This window comes from Oncorhynchus kisutch, linkage group LG17, assembly GCF_002021735.2.
Source record: "Oncorhynchus kisutch isolate 150728-3 linkage group LG17, Okis_V2, whole genome shotgun sequence".
Taxonomy (NCBI): Eukaryota; Metazoa; Chordata; class Actinopteri; order Salmoniformes; family Salmonidae; genus Oncorhynchus; species Oncorhynchus kisutch.
Window position 1 is genome coordinate 56514949 of NC_034190.2, and position 19992 is coordinate 56534940.

General features: G+C 44.1%; 1 protein-coding gene across 3 annotated transcripts in view; it reads left to right on the plus strand.

The window, feature by feature from the left end:
* Positions 1–19992, plus strand: part of LOC109907955 (sterile alpha motif domain-containing protein 11) — a 91595-nt gene that overhangs the window by 46894 nt on the left and 24709 nt on the right. For all 3 annotated transcript variants that reach the window (XM_031794125.1, XM_031794124.1, XM_031794126.1), the window contains exons 5-6: positions 2586–2678; positions 13862–14017. In XM_031794125.1, coding sequence (XP_031649985.1) covers positions 2586–2678; positions 13862–14017 — 249 coding nt within the window. The remainder of the gene's footprint in view (positions 1–2585; positions 2679–13861; positions 14018–19992) is intronic.

Genomic DNA, 19992 nt, shown 5'->3' on the forward strand with positions numbered 1-19992 from the left:
TCCTCTGTGTTCAATGTAAAACACCAAATAATGCATGCAGAGCAGAACTAGGACGATGCCCGCTCATGATCAAAATCCAGAAAAGAGAGTTCAATTCTACAACCACCTAAAGGAAGCAACAACCAAACTTTACATCACCTACAGAGAGATTAACCTAGAGAGAAGAGCTCCCTATTGGTTCTGGGGCTCTGTTTACAAATGCAAACAGACCCCACAGAGCCCCAAAACAGAAACACCATTAGGACCCAATCAATTAATGAGGAAACAAAAAGAGAATTACACTGCCACGCTGATCCTCAACACAGGGGCCCTTCAGGGGTGCGTACTCCCTGTTCACCCATGACTGCGTGGCCAAGCAAGACTCCAACACCATCATTAAGTTTGCCAACGACACAACAGTGGTAGGCCTGATCTCTGACAACGATGAGACAGCCTATAGGGAGGTCAGAGACCTGACAGTGTGGTGCCAGGATAACAACCTTTCCCTCAACATGATCAAGACAAAGGAGATGATCGTGGACTACAGGAATAGGAGGTCCGAGCACGCCCCCATTCTCATCGACGGGGCTGCAGTGGAGCAGGTAGAGAGCTTAGAGTCCCTTGGTGTCCACATCACTGACGAACTTTCATGGTCCAAACACACCAAGACAGTAGTGAAGAGGGCACAACAACTTCTATTCCCCCTTAGGAGACTGAAAATATTTGGCATTGGTCCTCAGATCCTCAAAAAGTTCTACAGCTGCACCATCGAGAGCATCCTGACTGGTTGCATCAACTGCTCGGCCTCCAACCACAAGGCACTACAGGGGGTAGTGTGTGCGGCCCAGTACATCACTGGGGCCAAGCTTCCTCCCATCCAGGACCTCTATACCAGGCGGTGTAAGAGGAAGGCCCTAAAAATTGCCAAAGACTCCAGCCACCCTAGTCATAGACTGTTCTCTCTGCTAACGCATTGCAAACGGTACCGGAACGTCAAGTCTAAGACCAAAATGCTTCTTAACAACTACTATCCCCAAGCCATAAGACTCCTGAACAGCTAATCACACTTCTTTTTCTTAAAACTGCATTGTTGTTTAAGGGCTTGTAAGTAAGCATTTCACTGTAAGGTCTGCACCTGTTGTATTCGGCGCATGTGACAAATAACATGTGATTTGATTTGACACATTGGAAATATTGAATCCAAAAACTGGAATGCTATCCGGCAGAGAGTACACAGTGTCAGAATACAAGACCACCGTGACTGACCCAAAATTAAGAAACGCTTTGACTATGTACAGACTCAGTGAGTACAGCCTTGCTGTTCATAGAGGTTGCCATAGATAGTAGACCTGGCTCTCGAGAGAAGACAGGCTATATGCAGACTGTCCACAAAATGAGGTGGAAACTGAACTGCACCTCCTAACCTCTGCCAAATGTGCAACGATATAAGAGAGACATATTTCCCTCAGATTACACAGACCCACAAATCATTTGAAAGCAATTTAAATGTTGATAAACTCCCATATCTGTTAAAGTAAAATACCACAGTGTGGCATCACAGCAGCAAGATTTGTGACCTGTTGCCATGTGAAAAGAGCAAGCACTATTGTAAATACAACCTATATTTATCTGTTATCTTATTTTCCCTTTGTATTTAAACTGCATGTTGTCACAACACTGTACATAGCCAATAATATAACATTTGAAATGCCTCTTTTCTTTTGAAACTCTTTCCCATGCCAATAAAGCCCATTTGAATGTAAATTAGAAGGAGAGAGAGGACTAGAGAGAGATACATAAAGAGAGAGAGCAATGACAAAAGGCTGCTTCCTTCCTGCTCGCACCGCATGTGTTGCGCTCTGCATCAACACCCACTCTTATTAGGCGGATATTGATTTGAGGTTTGTTTGGGGCCGGGATGGGGGGATTGAGGGAGAAGGGGGAAGAGGGTAGTAGAGGAGGTTGGTGCTGTAATTGTACACTAGATGCTCTCCTCTCTGGCGACAGGGGGGGAGTGGGTAAAGAGGAGGGAGTGGGTGTTAATGCGGGGCGAGAAAACTCCCCCATACTCCGATGGGAGGAGTGTTCAAACGCACCTACAGGGTAAAGAGAGAGAGAGAGAGAGAGAGAGATGGGAAAACGCAGGGCAGAGACATGATGCACTGAACTAAAGAAGAACGAAGACTACCTAAGATTTGTGATGAAAGGAGGACGGAAGGTTGACTTTCCCTTGACTCTGACTGCTCCTCTTTGACTGTGTAGTTTGGGGCATTCATTCTAATAAGTAATAGCACAACCAAAGGCTTTGTGTGATGACTGACGTGAGCAATAGAGAGAGAGAGAGAGAGAGAAAGAGAGAGAGAGAGAGAAAGATAGATGGGGGAGAGAGAGAGACAGAAAAGAGGGAATACAAGATAGAATGTTAGGAATAGTGTGGAAGAAAGAGTGAAAGAGCAACATAATTCCCTCTCTCCACACGCATACGTACGCACCTCTCTCAACCATGTACTCAGGTACGTAAAGAAAAGAGCAGGAGACAGATACGTGAACCTCTGTGTACTTGGAGGCCTTAACTGACCACTATGTGTCTGCGTGACTGTTCACAGATAACCTTCTAGGCAAGAGGAGAGCCTACTCCCCCAACAGCAGCAGCAAGTGCCCCTCGGACATCAAGAAGTCGCGCAGCGTTTCCCCCAAAGGTAAGATTGCAGTGTGTGTGTGATGTTACTGATGTGTTGAAATAAAAAAAATGTAAAGGAAGGTTGGTGGACAAAGGAACATGAGAGAAGGATAGAGGAGAGGAGGGATAGAGAGGAGTAGAGGGAGAAGAGGAGTGGAGCTTCATTGATTTACAGAAAGTGTGAGCTGGTGTTGAGTGACAGCATGGGGTCAGTGTTACAGTGAGGTTAGCCGCCGTGCGCGTGCGCACACACACACACACACACACACACACACACACGCAGTCTGTGTGTTCACCATAGTCAGTGAGAGTTGGGAATGCCATTATGAATTGCCACTTCCTTTCCTCTCTTATCCAGCCGCTTCCCTCCCGTTTAATTTCTCCCTTGTGTGGAATGAAACTGCGATCCCTGTGAGGGGCCGTCTTGTCCACCCTGTCTTGTCTCCGGGGTCCTGGGGAAGACTTCCTCAGTCACTGATGCATTGTACAGCAGGCAAAGCCAAGGGCAGCACACTCCTATCCTGCCCCATCTCTAGGGAGCCACAAATTACATGCATGCACACATGAGAAGACAGCACATGCCACGCACATAACGAAACAGCGCTCCACACAAACACACTGTGCAAAACTATCTTAGTTAGCTATAACTTTAAAATGTAAATGCTTCAAACTTAGAAATGACCTTGTGTCATTGAGTTGATTCAAAATATCAATTTTGACATAATGTAATATTACATGGCAAATGGCGCCCTGCTCATAGCGCACTACCTTTGATCAGAGCCCTATGGGCCCCGGTCAAAAGGAATGCACTATATAGGCAATTGGATGCCATTTAGGATGTCTATGTGACGTTGAGGTGTGTGTTGAGTAGAGTGGATTTCTGTGCCCGTGTTCAGTGACCTTTGCCTTCTGTATGACCTCTGACCTAGCAAAGCCCTGACTGAGCCACATCAATTAGAGCCTCCACTTACAGACACTACAGCCACTCTGTGTGTATGAGTGTGCGTTCATGTGCATGTGAACGTGCATGTGTGTGTATGTGAGTATGCGTGTGTGTGTGTGTGTGTGTGTGTGTGTGTGTGTGTGTGTGTGTGTGTGTGTGTGTGTGTGGTATGTGTGTTTGACTCTGCAGCAGGAGAGGTGGATTAACTAAGATTTAGAACACTGCTGAGCTAATGTCTCAGCCCTCTGAGCCACATCCACACCCAAACACTGACGCCGCACAGGGTCGTGTGTGGGAGGGAGTGTGTGTGTGTGTATGTGTGAGTGTGTGTCTGTGTTTATGTGTGTCTCACCTGAAGGGTGAATATAAGGCATTAATGACCCATGGAAACAGAAAATGGAGAGATAAAGAGATAGATGGGGGGCTGAGAGAGAGAGAGAGAGAGGTGTGGAGAGAGAGAGAGAGAGAGAAGAGAGAGAGAGGGGGGGTGGAGGAGAGAGAGAGATAGAGAGAGAGAGAGAGAGAGGTGGAGAGAGAGAGAGAGGTGGAGAGAGAGAGAGATAGAGGAGAGAGAGAGAGAGAGAGAGAGGGGTGGAGAGTGAGAGAGGTTGAGAGTGAGAGAGGTGGAGAGAGAGAGAGATAGAGAGAGAGAGAGGGGTGGAGAGAGAGAGAAGAGAGAGAGAGAGAGAGAGAGAGAGAGAGAGAGAGAGAGAGAAGAGGGTGGAGAGAGAGAGAGGTGGAGAGAGAGAGAAGAGAGAGAGAGAGAGAGAGAGGTGGAGAGAGAGAGAGGTGGAGAGAGAGAAGAGGTGGAGAGAGAGAGGGGTGGAGAGAGAGAGAGAGAGGGGTGGAGAGTGAGAGAGGTGGAGAGAGAGAGAGATAGAGAGAGAGAGGGTTTTTGGTTTGGCCCACTGACTGTTTTTTCTATCTTTGGCGGAGTTGGCAACCTGAGCAGAGCTTATAGAGAGAGAAATGCAGACGGGCAGAGACAAGTAGTTTGCACACAACACACACACAGCGCACGCACACACACACACACACGCACACACACACACACACACACACACACATACACGCACACACCACTTGCGTCACAAAGAAACACAATCATACAGGCACTAATAAACTAAGACAATCATGCAAATACCAATTGTGCATTGGTATAAACAAATGTGGCTGGCAGCCCACCCGCACACACACCTTAGGTTCCCTGGGTGGGTGGATTAGTTGGAACTTGGCAGAGTTGTTGGCAGAGTTATCCTCCCCCCCTCCCTCCCCCCCTCCCCTGCCTGGGGTCAGGCTCAGGTTTCAATGAGGAGATAATAATAATAATGCCTTCCCTCATCACCTTCCCCCCTCAAAACGCCAACCACCTCCACCCTCCCTCCCCTCCCTCTCCAAACCTCCACCCTCCTTTACCTCCTCCTCTTTTTTCTACTCCCAGTATCATAGAGAAGAGAGAGAGTGGAGAGAGAGAGAGANATGACCTCTGACCTAGCAAAGCCCTGACTGAGCCACATCAATTAGAGCCTCCACTTACAGACACTACAGCCACTCTGTGTGTATGAGTGTGCGTTCATGTGCATGTGAACGTGCATGTGTGTGTATGTGAGTATGCGTGTGTTGTGTGTGTGTGTGTTGTGTGTTGTGTGTGTGTGTGTGTGTGTGTGTGTGTGTGTGTGGTGTATGTGTGTTTTGACTCTGCAGCAGGAGAGGTGGATTAACTAAGATTTAGAACACTGCTGAGCTAATGTCTCAGCCCTCTGAGCCACATCCACACCCAAAACACTGACGCCGGCACAGGGCGTGGTTGTGGGAGGGAGTGTTGGATGTGTATGTGTGAAGTGTGTGGTCTGTGTTATGTGTGTCTCACCTGAAGGGGAATATAAGGCATTAATGACCCATGGAAACAGAAAATGGAGAGAATAAGAGGATAGATTGGGCTGAAGAGAGAGAAGAGAGGTGTGGAGAGAGAGAGAGAAGAGAGAGAGAGAGAGAGAGAGGGGTGGAAGAGAGAGAGGAGATAGAGAGGAGAGAAGAGAGGTGGAGAGAGAGAGAAGGGTGTTGAGAGAGAGAGAGAGATAGAGAGAGAGAGACGAGAGAGAGGAGAGGCGTGGAGAGTGAGAGAGAGGTTGAGAGTGAGGAGAGGTGGAGAGAGGAGAGAGAGGAGAGAGCAGAGAGAGGGGTGGAGAGGAGAGAGAGAGAGAAGAGAGAGAGAGAGAGAGAGAGAGAGAGAGAGAGAGAGAGAGGTGAGAGAGAGAGAGAGAGGTGGAGAGAGAGAGAGAGAGAGAGAGAGAGAGAGAGGTGGAGAGAGAGAGAGGTGGAGAGAGAGAGAGGGTGGAGAGAGAGAGAGGGTGGAGAGAGGAGAGAGGGTGGAGAGTGAGAGAGGTGGAGAGAGAGAGAGATAGAGAGAGAGAGGGTTTTTGGTTTGGCCCACTGACTGTTTTTCTATCTTTGGCGGAGTTGGCACCTGAGCAGAGCTTATAGAGAGAGAAATGCAGACGGGCAGAGACAAGTAGTTTGCACACACACACACACACGCACGCACACACACACACACGCACACACACACACACACACACACACACATACACGCACACACACACTTGCGTCACAAGACACAATCATACAGGCACTAATAAACTAAGACAATCATGCAAATACCACATTGTGCATTGGTATAAACAAATGTGCTGGCATGCCCACCCGCACACACACCTTAGGTTCCCTGGGTGGGTGGATTAGTTGGAACTTGGCAGAGTTGTTGGCAGAGTTATCCTCCCCCCCCCCTCCCCCCCCTCCCCTGCCTGGGGTCAGGCTCAGGTTTCAATGAGGAGATAATAATAATAATGCCTTCCTCATCACCTTCCCCCTCAAACGCCAACCACCTCCACCCTCCCTCCCCTCTCTCCCAAACCTCCACCCTCCTTTACCTCCTCCTCTTTTCCTCTACTCCCAGTATCATAGAGAGAGAGAGAGTGAGAGAGAGAGAGAGAGAGAGAGAGAGAGAGAGAGAGAGAGAGAGAGAGAGAGAGAGAGAAAAGAGAGAGAGAGTTAAAACACTGTATATATATATATAATGTGACATTTGTAATGTCTTTATTGTTTTGAAACTTCTGTATGTGTAATGTTTACTGTTAATTTTTATTGTTTATTTCACTTTATATATTCACTTTATATATTATCTACCTCACTTGCTTTGGCAATGTTAACACATATTTCCCATGCCAATAAAGCCCTTGAATTGAATTGAATTGAATTGAATTGAGAGAGAGAGAGAGAGAGAGAGAGAGAAAAGAGAGAGGTGGGGAAGGAGGTGGAGGGGGAAGAGAGAGATGGGGGAGAGAGGATAGAGAGGAGAGAAAAGAAGCGATAGAGACAGGATAGCGCACATCACACCCACTTTTTACACCCAAAGTACAGCGATATCACACCACAAGCACACACACACACACGCACATACAGTGCCTTGCGAACGTATTCGGCCCCCTTGAACTTTGCGACCTTTTGCCACATTTCAGGCTTCAAACATAAAGATATAAAACTGTATTTTTTTGTGAAGAATCAACAACAAGTGGGACACAATCATGAAGTGGAACGACATTTATTGGATATTTCAAACTTTTTTAACAAATCAAAAACTGAAAAATTGGGCGTGCAAAATTATTCAGCCCCTTTACTTTCAGTGCAGCAAACTCTCTCCAGAAGTTCAGTGAGGATCTCTGAATGATCCAATGTTGACCTAAATGACTAATGATGATAAATACAATCCACCTGTGTGTAATCTAGTCTCCGTATAAATGCACCTGCACTGTGATAGTCTCAGAGGTCCGTTAAAAGCGCAGAGAGCATCATGAAGAACAAGGAACACACCAGGCAGGTCCGAGATACTGTTGTGAAGAAGTTTAAAGCCGGATTTGGATACAAAAAGATTTCCCAAGCTTTAAACATCCCAAGGAGCACTGTGCAAGCGATAATATTGAAATGGAAGGAGTATCAGACCACTGCAAATCTAACAAGACCTGGCCGTCCCTCTAAACTTTCAGCTCATACAAGAAGAAGACTGAGCAGAGATGCAGCCAAGAGGCCCATGATCACTCTGGATGAACTGCAGAGATCTACAGCTGAGGTGAGAGACTCTGTCCATAGGACAACAATCAACAACAGTCGTATATTGCACAAATCTGGCCTTTATGGAAGAGTGGCAAGAAGAAAGCCATTTCTTAAAGATATCCATAAAAAGTGTTGTTTAAAGTTTGCCACAAGCCACCTGGGAGACACACCAAACATGTGGAAGAAGGTGCTCTGGTCAGATGAAACCAAAATTGAACTTTTTGGCAACAATGCAAAACGTTATGTTTGGCGTAAAAGCAACACAGCTCATCACCCTGAACACACCCCATCCCCACTGTCAAACATGGTGGTGGCAGCATCATGGTTTGGGCCTGCTTTTCTTCAGCAGGGACAGGGAAGATGGTTAAAATTGATGGGAAGATGGATGGAGCCAAATACAGGACCATTCTGGAAGAAAACCTGATGGAGTCTGCAAAAGACCTGAGACTGGGATGGAGATTTGTCTTCCAACAAGACAATGATCCAAAACATAAAGCAAAATCTACAATGGAATGGTTCAAAAATAAACATATCCAGGTGTTAGAATGGCCAAGTCAAAGTCCAGACCTGAATCCAATCGAGAATCTGTGGAAAGAACTGAAAACTGCTGTTCACAAATGCTCTCCATCCAACCTCACTGAGCTCGAGCTGTTTTGCAAGGAGGAATGGGAAAAAATGTCAGTCTCTCGATGTGCAAAACTGATAGAGACATACCCCAAGCGACTTACAGCTGTAATCGCAGCAAAAGGTGGCGCTACAAAGTATTAACTTAAGGGGGCTGAATAATTTTGCACGCCCAATTTTTCAGTTTTTGATTTGTTAAAAAGTTTGAAATATCCAATAAATGTCGTTCCACTTCATGATTGTGTCCCACTTGTTGTTGATTCTTCACAAAAAAATACAGTTTTATATCTTTATGTTTGAAGCCTGAAATGTGGCTAAAGGTTGCAAAGTTCAAGGGGGCCGAATACTTTCGCAAGGCACTGTACATACATTTATACTCAAGAAACAACTATGTATTTATATAAGATCAGAGTGACTTCTACATTACCCCTCACCAACTCATTATACAGCACACTGTCACAGATTATTGTGAAATAGTCTAGTCGAAAATTGTGACAGTCACACACATTTTTATTTTGGTTAGCTAGGTGGCTAGGCTATGGGTTAAGGATAGGGCTAGGGCTAGGGGTTAGGATTAGCTAACATGCTAGCTAAGTACTTAAAGGGTTAAGTAACCTACTGCCTTCGTCTGTGATTGAAATGCACTGTATGCAAAATCATGTGGTGGACACGCGTCATTTTTCTTTTCGTGTGTCTATTTCCAAATAATTTGTGATAGTGGGTTGCATTATACTGTTGAGTACATAGTAAGCCTTTTTGATATATATTTGGTGAATGTCTGACCCATTGTTTGTTGATGGACTATGATTATTTATGAAGAGTCTTTGTTTTGAAGAGAGAACTTTGGATTGAGCACCTTGTATTGGTATTTTTTTTTTTTTCAGGGTGAGATAGTGGTGAGTTTTTAGTTCATGGTGAGATAATGGTGAGTTTTTAGTTCATAGTGAGATAGTTGTGAGTTTTTAGTTCATGGTGGTGAGTTTTTAGTTCATGGTGAGATAATGGTGAGTTTTTAGTTCATGGTGAGATAGTTGTGAGTTTTTAGTTCATGGTGGTGAGTTTGTAGTTCATGGTGAGATAGTGGTGAGTTTTTAGTTCATAGTGAGATAGTTGTGAGTTTTTAGTTCATAGTGAGATAGTTGTGAGTTTTTAGTTCATAGTGAGATAGTTGTGAGTTTTTAGTTCATGGTGAGATAGTTGTGAGTTTTTAGTTCATAGTGAGATAGTGGTGAGTTTTTAGTTCATAGTGAGATAGTGGTGAGTTTTTAGTTCATAGTGAGATAGTGGTGAGTTTTTAGTTCATAGTGAGATAGTGGTGAGTTTTTAGTTCATAGTGAGATAGTGGTGAGTTTTTAGTTCATGGTGAGATAGTGGTGAGTTTTTAGTTCATGGTGAGATAGTGGTGAGTTTTTAGTTCATGGTGAGATAGTGGTGAGTTTTTAGTTCGTGGTGAGATAGTGGTGAGTTTTTAGTTCATGGTGAGATAGTTGTGAGTTTTTAGTTCATGGTAAAATAGTGGTGAGTTTTTAGTTCATGGTAAAATAGCGGTGAGTTTTTAGTTCATGGTGAGATAGTGGTGAGTTTTTAGTTCATGGTGAGATAGTGGTGAGTTTTTAGTTCATAGTGAGGTAGTGGTGAGGTAGCCCTTTACACTCGCAGACCCTGTCATCCCGTATACAGTTTGAAAATGGCAGATTTGGTCGCTGATAAGCTCCTAAATTGTAACTCAGTGGCTGTACAGTAACATACTATATATGAAGTCAGAGCTCAGGCTCTTCACTTCACAGCGCTGTATGGGATTCAACTGACAGCCATTTTAAAAGTGTGCACCACACGCAACAAAAAGATGCCCCCATCCCTCCCGCTAACTGGGCTACTTTAATGGTGTTAATTGAAATGAGTCGATGTGTTCTGAAAGATGAGACTTTGAGGATTACAATAAATACCACTTTGATGTCGTACAAGCGAACCACACACCCATGAGTCCAAATGTGCACTTCACATTTCTATATTTGAGAACTCATTTGCTTTACAGCATCAACATTTATGATCGCAATGTTTGTCGTACAGTTACAAGGAATGACGTGTCATACCCTGGGTTGTCCTGAACAGAATGAGCCAATGTTTGTCGTACAGTTACAAGGAATGACGTGTCATACCCTGGGTTGTCCTGAACAGAATGAGCCAATGTTTGTCGTACAGTTACAAGGAATGACATGTCATACCCTGGGTTGTCCTGAACAGAATGAGCCCATGTTTGTCGTACAGTTACAAGGAATGACATGTCATACCCTGGGTTGTCCTGAACAGAATGAGCCAATGTTTGTCGCATTGTGGAAAAAATGAGCAGCAGAACATGCACTTGATGCACTCATGATACCAGTGGTGGAAAAGTACACAATTTTCATACTCGAGTAAAAGTAAAGGTACCTTAATAGAAAATGACTCAAGTAAAAGTCACCCAGTAAAATATTAATTGAGTAAAAGTTTTTGGTTTTAAATATACTTATGTATCAAAAGTAAAAGCACCATTTTCTTTTTTTTTACAACTAGTCAGAGACGCATTCCAACACTCCAACATCATTTAGAAACTAAGTATGTGTGTTTAGTGAGTCTACTAGATCAGAGGCAGTAGGGATAACCAGGGATGTTCTCTTCAAAACTGTCTTAGATCAGTTAGGATCACCACTTTATTTTTATAATGTGAAATGTCAGAATAATAGTAAAGAGAATGATTTATTTCAGCTTTTATTTCTTTCATCACGTTCCCAGTGGGTCAGAAGTTTACATACACTCAATTAGTATTTGGTAGCATTGCCTTTAAATAGTTTAACTTGGGTCAAATGTTTTGGGTAGCCTTCCACAAGCTTCCCATAATAAGTTGGGTGAATTTTGGCCCATTCCTCCTGACAGAGCTGGTGTAACTGAGTCAGGTTTGTAGGCCTCCTTGCTCGCACATGCTTTTTCAGTTCTGCCCACACATTTTCTATAGGATTGAGGTCAGGGCTTTGTGATGGCCACTCCAATACCTTGTATTTGTTGTCCTGAAGCCATTTTGCCACAACTTTGGAAGTATGCTTGGGGTCATTGTCCATTTAGAAGACCCATTTACTACCACGCTTTAACTTCCTTACTGATGTCTTGAGATGTTGTTTCAATCAAATCAAATTTCAAATCAAATTTATTTATATAGCCCTTCTTACATCAGCTGATACATCAAAGTGCTGTACAGAAACCCAGCTTAAATCCCCAAATAGCAAGCAATGCAGGTGTAGAAGCACATATTTTTGATGCCATCTATTTTGTGAAGTGCACCAGTCCCTCCTACGGCAAAGCATCCCCACAACATGATGCTGCCAACCCCGTGCTTCACGGTTGGGATGTTGTTCTTCGGCTTACAAGTCTCCCCCTTTTTCCTACAAACATAACAAACAGTTATATTTTTGTTTCATCAGACCAGAGGACATTTCTCCAAAAAGTACGATCTTTGTCCCCATGTGCAGTAGCAAATCTTAGTCTGGTTTTTTTATGGCAGTTTTGGAGCAGTGACTTCTTCCTTGCTGAGTGGCTTTTCAGGTTATGTTGATATAGGACTCATTTTACTGTGGATATAGATACTTTTGTACCTGTTTCCTCCAGCATCTCCACAAGGTCCTCTGCTGTTGTTCTGGGATTGATTTGCACATTTCGCACCAAAGTACGTTCATTTCTAGGAGACAGAATGCATCTCCTTCCTGAGCGGTATGATGGTGCGTGGTCCCATGGTGTTTATACTTACGTACTATTGTTTGTACAGATGAACGTGGTACCTTCAGGCGTTTGAAAATTGCTCCCAAGGATGAACCAGACTTGTGGAGGTCCAAAAAAAATTCTGAGGTCTTGGCTGATTTCTTTTGATTTTCCAATGATGTCAAGCAAAGAGGCACTGAGTTTAAAGGTAGGCCTTGAAATACATCCACAGATACACCTCCAATTGACTCAAATTATCTCAATTAGCCTATCAGAAGCTTCTAAAGCTATGACATCATTTTCTGGAATTTTAAAGACACAGTCAACTTAGTGTATGTAAACTTCTGACCCACTGGAATTGTGATACAGTGAATTATAAGTGAAATAATCTGTCTGTTAACAATTGTAGGAAAAATGACTTGTGTCATGCAGATGACTTGCCAAAACTATAGTTTGTTAACGAGAAATTTGTGGAGTGGTTGAAAAATGAGTTTTAATGACTCCAACCTAAGTGTACGTAAACTTCCGACTTCAACTGTATGTGAATTCAACCGTTTTCCTGTCCTGCTAGGCATTTAAAATGTAACGAGTACTTTTGGGTGTCAGGGTGTCAGATACCCCCAAAAAACTACTGAAGTAGTACTTTAAACCATTTTTACTTAGAAACTTTACACCACTACATGACTCCATTTTATGTGCTCCAAAATTACAATCTGTTTGTCTGAAGTGTCTTGTGAAGTTATAACTTAACTTGTCAGGTGGGCAATTTGAATACACTTTCAAATGATGCCCACATGACCCAGATTGTGATATATAATGGAAAGTTTGGTGATTTTGTAAACAACAGTAATTGTGTGATGTGAGGACGCAGGGCTGTGTTCCAAACAAAAAAATACAATCAAATTCAACTTTATTTGTCACATGTGGCGAATACAACAAGTGTAGACCTTACCTTGAAATGCCCACTTACAAGCCCTTAACCAACAGTGCAGTTCAAGAAGAGTTAAGAAAATATTTACCAAATAAAGTAAAGTAAAAAAAAATATTATAATAAAAAGTAACAATAATGTAACAATAACGAGGCTAAATACAAGGGGTGTTGGTACCGAGTCAGTGTGCGGGGATATGGTTAGTTGAGGTCATTTGTACATGTAGGTAGTGGTGAAGTGACTATGCATAGATAATAAAAAGCGAGTAGCAGCAGTGTACAAAAAATACAATAAATCATTTTTGTATCCCGAGTATTTTCACATTTTATTATCAACAAATGCGGCGTAAAGTACAGTAAATACAAAATGCACATAAATTCAACAGTTTAATGTTTGGATTCAGTCTCATGTCAGGTGAAGTGTTTTGTCCTCATCTTTGGTCTGATCATTTCCCCATAATCTCCAAACGGTTCCCTTCCAATTGCTACCATGGTTTTGCATATACTTTCTATATTTATTTTGTTAGAAACATTTCAATTTGACCCTATCCATATAGGCCAATTTCCATGAGTGTAAAGGGTTAATGGTAAGATAGTTGTGAGCCAGTGGTGAGTTAGTGGTGAGGTAATGATGAGATAATGTTGAGCGAATGAGATAGTGTGACTCAGTAGTGTGACAGTGGCGAGTTAGTGGCAAGGTAATGAGATTGTGTTGAGTTACTGTTTCGAAACCCTGAGCCGACTAGTTGAAAAATCTGTTGATGTGCCCTTGACCGAGGCACTTAACCCTAGTTGCTCTGGATAATAATGTCTGCTAAATTACTCAAATGTAGACGGTAAGCTAACTCTTTTCCTGACCCCCCTACAGAGAAATCCCACACCCCTGTGCTGGAGGGGGGCGGCCACAGTCACATGACCCCGGAGGAGCACTACAGGCGGATGATGTCAGCGCTGAGCGAGCAGGGCGAGGAGCAGCAGCAGCGCCTCTACCAGCTGGCCAACAACATGGGCCTGCCCAGCCATGGTAAGACTTGTGTGTGTTACCTACAGTATATACAGTAGTGCACTTCATTTGACCAAGACCCAGAGTGGGACATCCCAGAATAACTGTGTGTGTGTCTGGGGGTGGGGGGGGGGGGGGTGACATGCTGTCCGACTCAGAGTCTGGTCATCCTCTAAAACAGGGTTTGTTATATCAGCACTTCAGGATTCAGTCAGCGTACTAAACTGCACACCACACACACTTTATCTTGGCCTGACACACACCTAACCCTACTCGACCACTACCACTAGTAACCCCGGGTTATGGCCTTTCCCGTGTGGCGTCTGTCTGTGTGTGTGCCACCCCTCCCAGTGTAAATCTCCAGCATGGACACGGCTGACATTTCTATTTGGGGTGCCAGTCCACCCAATGTCAATCTGGGTGATTTGTGACCGACGCTGCGTTCCGTTGTAAACAATGCTCCCCACCAGCATGCACGGACGCCGCCGCTATCGATCCGCCGCTCACTCATTGGCTGCCAGCCAACCTTGTAAATCTCCATAGGAACCACGCATCTTTTTTCTTTCTTTTTGTTCTGAGGTTGAAATGGATAGAGGCACTAACTTATGGTACAATGAATTCACTGGGTTGGAACTGGAGAAATGGAAGAATCCTCATAAAGAAGAATAATCACCTCAAAAAAGAAGAAAAAAGTCACCTAATTGTATTTTTTTATGTGACGGGGTGTATTTTCATTTCACTGCCCCTTTAAACTTGCGGGACATCATTGGTTAACCTTCCCTCCATTTTTAAAACAATGTATCATTAACCTATTGACACGTCTCAACACAGGGGTGCATATGCTCAAGCCGGTGTGATTGGAATGCTTATTTTGAACGTCCAGTTTCGACTGACGCAACAGTCAGTGTTTGAGATGGCCACACTGTTTTTTCACAGAAACATTTTGCACAAACACAGTCCTTACAAAGTTATGTCCTAAATGTGACCCGTTTATTTATGAATGCAATGTTCAAACATTCACAGAAGTAGCGACAGCATTACACAATCATACAAACCAGAAAATGATTTACTTAACACAAGCGGTCATGTTTAGCTAAGTCTCGGCTGACAGTAACTATAATATGAATTGGCTATTAGCAACTACTATTTACAATTCATCACATCACGGGTGAGCTCACCATTGATCAAAATAATTGAGTAAAACACTTTCTAAAAATCGAAGGTAATCCAACGATGGGTAGTTTGTGCATACCGCCATGTTTGTTTTTTCACGTCAACCAAAGATAAGAAGAGGAGACAAGATGAGTTTGGTCTGTTTGCAGATTGCATGTTGAAGGGGGTGTGTCGTCTACGATCATTCACTTCCCTTCATTCACTTCTGGAAGTTTACTCGAAAGATGAGTGAACCATCCCTTCACCTCATTTTGTAAATAACATCTTTGGTCTGACAGACGTTTACGTGACATCCAGAATGCATTTTATAATGTCAACAAACATGGTGCCACACATAGCAGGCAAATAGCTTAGCATTAGCTCATCATAATCAGTACAACCTTCAAAAAAAGTATTTTACACACATCATATGTATCCATTACAATCTACGCAAGAATCAGAATGCATGATTTGTTACCAGTACTTGAAAACATGTGAATAAAACAGTAAATACATTATGCTCCATACATACATACATATGGTATGCTACCATAGAAATGACAACATGATATACAGAAAATAAGGCACTTAGGTTGATAGGAACGCACACATGTCCACAGTTATTAGCTATTTGCAAGGAAAACATCAATGAAGGCCATGCGAGCACCAGCCAGGAAATGTGCCAGGGGCAAAAAGTTTGGGGAAGTGCTTGGGCTCTCTTCGAAGAGAGAAGTTCTCTCGGCTCAGTAAAGCCTCAAACATGAATTGCCCAGTGAAATGGGCTACTTCTATGTGAATTAATGAGGAGCTGTTGTTAGAAAATAAAACTTGTTAAAAATCATTTGAAAGAGACAAGTTGAAACATAGCCTATAGATAATTAGCAGGCAGCGTGCCTTGGTTTGAGGGCAGCGCGGGTTAACTGTCCTGTTGCATAACAATCACATTTTGGAACAGAGAGTGCCTCACGTGCATAAAACAACTCACGCTGGAGCTACCATTAGAGATATTTGGAACTCACCTGTGAAAAGGTTAATTGCCGCCAGGTTTTACGACCCTCATCGCAGTAGCATAAATCTAACCAATTTCACATCCCAACCCCAATCATAGTTTGAGCTACTTTTATTTTAATTTGATTAGTAATGATATTTAATTGCAGGTTGCAAATCTAAGGGGTGAAGCCAATAAAGGCTTTAATTGCCTTCCCCTGCATCCGAGAAGAATTAAGGCTGATGTGTAGTGCATTCTGGGGGTTTAATGGCCCAAGGTGCAGTATTCTTCGTTTTTCCTTCCCTGTTTTAAAGGCGGACACTGTGGCGCAATGCAGACGTCTCGTGGGGATGCTCGCGCTCGCTCTCTCGCTCTCTCGCTCTCTCTCTCTCTCTCTCTCTCTCTCTCTCTCTCTCTCTCTCTCTCTCTCTCTCTCTCTCTCTTTCCTCCTCCTCCCTCTGAGTTTGAATCCTTTATTTTCTGCTCACACTTCCTTTTGTCTACAGTCAGACTTACTGAAGTCCTTCCAGGTGTAAAATAAATAAATAGAGAGAAGAAGATTAGAGATAGAGAAAAGAAGATTTTAAGGAGGGAGAGAATGGAGAGAGATGAGTGAAAGAGGTAGACTTGCCTTTCCTTAGCGCAAGACAAGTAAAAGACACAGGGTGAATGTTGAGGATTCATTAATGATGTGTTTGCCTTTTGGCAGTAATAACCAGGAAATTATATACATATATGTGTGCCATTTAAAACACACACACACACACACACACACACACACACACACACACACACACACACACACACACACACACACACACAAGCCTCTCCCCCCCCCAAGTTAGGCAGAGAAAACAGATTTTTCTGAGTTGCCAAGTTTATGACCCTACAGCACCTATATCAGTCCATCCCTCCTCTTCTATTTCACTCTGTTATATTAAACTATTCCACCTCTCTCCCCTCCCCCAAGCTCTTTTAATTAAGCAACTAATTGGTTTTCCCTGAGTATAGTCATATTTTTTTGTAAAAAAATAAAAAAACTCTCACTTCGTCGCACAGGGGAGCACGCATCCCGACACTGTACCACCCCTCCCCCTTCCTTTCCTCTTTCTGTCTCTCTCCTGTCCTCTGAGGGGATAGAGTGGAGGTGTGATGGAGGGAGGGATGGCCCTGTTTCTTCCTGGAGAGGTTGATCTGAATCGCTCCAGTGAGAGCCCCCTTGACATTGACCTGAGCTCCGGTCGGCCCCTCCCTCCCTCCCTCCCTCCCTCCCTCCCTCCCTCCCTCCCTCCCTCCCTCCCTCCCTCCCTCCCTCCCTCCCTCCCTCCCTCCCTCCCTCCCTCCCTCCCTCCCTCCCTCCCTCCTTCTCCTGCCCCCCAGCCCCTCTCTCACACACCTCCCTCTCCAAGCACACGGGTGCTTTTATATTCTCCCTTTCCCCCCCTCGCCCCCTTTTCTTTTTTTCCTCTCTATGACTTTCTCTTTCGCCTTGGTCCCCGCAGACCATCCTTTCATGTATTTGAAGTGTAGGCCACTGAAAATGAAAGTGTGTGTGTGAAGGGGGCCAGATGGAGCCGTGTGTGTGTGTGTGTGTGTGTGTGTGCATTAGGTGTTGATTCGGGGGGCTCTCCTTGGACCTGACAGGGTGGAGAGGGGCAGTGGAAGTGGCCAGGGGGGCTCCATCTCTCTCCATCTCTCTCTCTCTCTCTCTCTCTCTCTACTCGTCTCTCTCTCCTCTCCTCTCTCTCTCTCCTCTCTCTCCTCTCTCCTCTCCTCCCCTCTCTCTCTCTCGTCGCTCCCTCTCGCTCTCTCTCTCTCTCTCTCTCGCCTCCCTCTCGCCCTCTCTCTCTCCTCTCTCACGTCTCTCCTCTCTCTCTCTCTCTCTCTGTTATGATGAAAGGACAGAAGATAAAGGAAGGAAGATTTGGAGGAGAGAAAGTAGAAGGACGTAGACATGGAAGATGAAAGAGGGCCTCATGTTTTGTTTCTCCTGTACCTCTTTCTGTTTCTCTCCAAGTGGGGCTGCACTGTCTACCATCTAGTCGTTATGATCACATGGTTGGAACACATCTCCAAATGCCCATAGTCAACAGCCTTGGGGGAACTCACTTCCTCTGGCTCTTGTTTTCCATCATTGCATCTACTTGTTTATCCATTGGCATAAGAAGCAGAAAGACCCTGATTTGCATTCCAAATGGCACCCTATTACCTATATAGTGCTATTCTTTTGACCAGGGCCCATATGTAGGGAATAGGGTGGCTGTTTCACAGGAATAACGGGAATAACTAACAGTCTCACATGGAGAACAGCTTAATGGATGGGATTTCTGCCTAATTTGTGAAAAGATGCAGGGAAACTGGGATGGGACAAAAGAGTGATAAGCAGGATGGGTCCAGAGTGGGACCTTCCACAATAACTGTGTGTGTGTGTGTGTGTCAGTGCATGTCTGTGGCTGTATGTGTCATTGAGTGAGTGTGTGTCTACCTTTCTGTTTATGTGTCTGTCTGTCCATCTGTTTTCCCATCTCTCTCACTCTCTCTCCATTTCTGTTCCATTTCTATACCCCATCCTACCCCTCCTCCCCTCTCCATTGTATAGTTTTGGTTGGCTGGTTCCCCCTTGGAGGGCATATCCCCAGGTGACCCTACTCTACCCTACATTAAAGAGAATAATGTAGCGAGAGAGAGAGAGAGCAGGAGCAAGCGAGAGAGAGAGAGAGAAATTGAGATTCTGCCCACTTTTATATCTGCCCATTGCCACAACAGAAAGAAAGAGAGGGGTGGGATTGGGAGAGCTCCTGAATATGCAGGCTTTTGCTCCAGCCCTGCCTAGGGCAGGGATTCAATCCGATCAGTAGTAGATCGGCATCATAGCGAGTTTGACATTTAAAGGTAATTCCAGATTGAGCCGACATATAATAAGATAATTAGGTCAAATCAAATCACATTTTATTGGTCACATACACATGGTTAGCAGATGTTATTGCCAGTGTAGTGAAATGCTTGTGCTTCTAGATCCGACAGAGCAGCAGTATCTAACAGGTAATATCTAACAATTCCACAACAAAACCTAATATCTAATAAATTCCACAACAAAACCTTATACACACAATCTAGTAAAGGAATGGGATAAGAATATATAAGTATAAAATATATGGATGAGCAGTGACAGAGTGACTAAGATGCAATAGATAGTAAAGAATAGATAGTGAAGGATACAGTATGCAGTATACACATATGAGATGAGTAACGCGAGATATGTAAACATTATTAAAGTGATATTATTAAAGTGACTAGTGTTCCATTTATTAAAGTGGCCAATGATATCAAGTCTGTAGGTAGGCAGCCGTCTCTCTGTGCTAGTGATGGCTGTTTAACAATCTGATGACCTTGAGATTGAACAACAGCTTCTATCTCTCTGTCCCAGCTTTGATGCATCTGTACTGTACCTTCTGGATGGAAGCGGGGTGAACAGGTCGTGGCTCGGGTGGTTATTGTCCTTGATGATCTTTTTGCCGTCCTGTTACATCGGGTGTTGTAGGTGTCCTGGAGGGCAGGTAGTTTGCCCCCGGTGATGCATTGTGCAGACCGCACCACCCTCTGGAGAGGCCTGCAGTTGTGAACGGTGTAGTTGCCGTACCAGGCGGTGATACTGTCCGACAGGATGCTCTGAATTGTGCACCTGTAAAAGTTAGCAAGGGTTTTCGGTGACAAGCAGCGTAGGTGGGTCCTATATGTAGTGTTTATTGAGAATAGTGGGGCGTCAGGTAGCCTAGTGGTTAGAGCGTTATACTTGGAACCAAAAGGTTGCAAGATCGAATCCCTGAGTTCACAAGGTAAAAATCTGTCGTTCTGC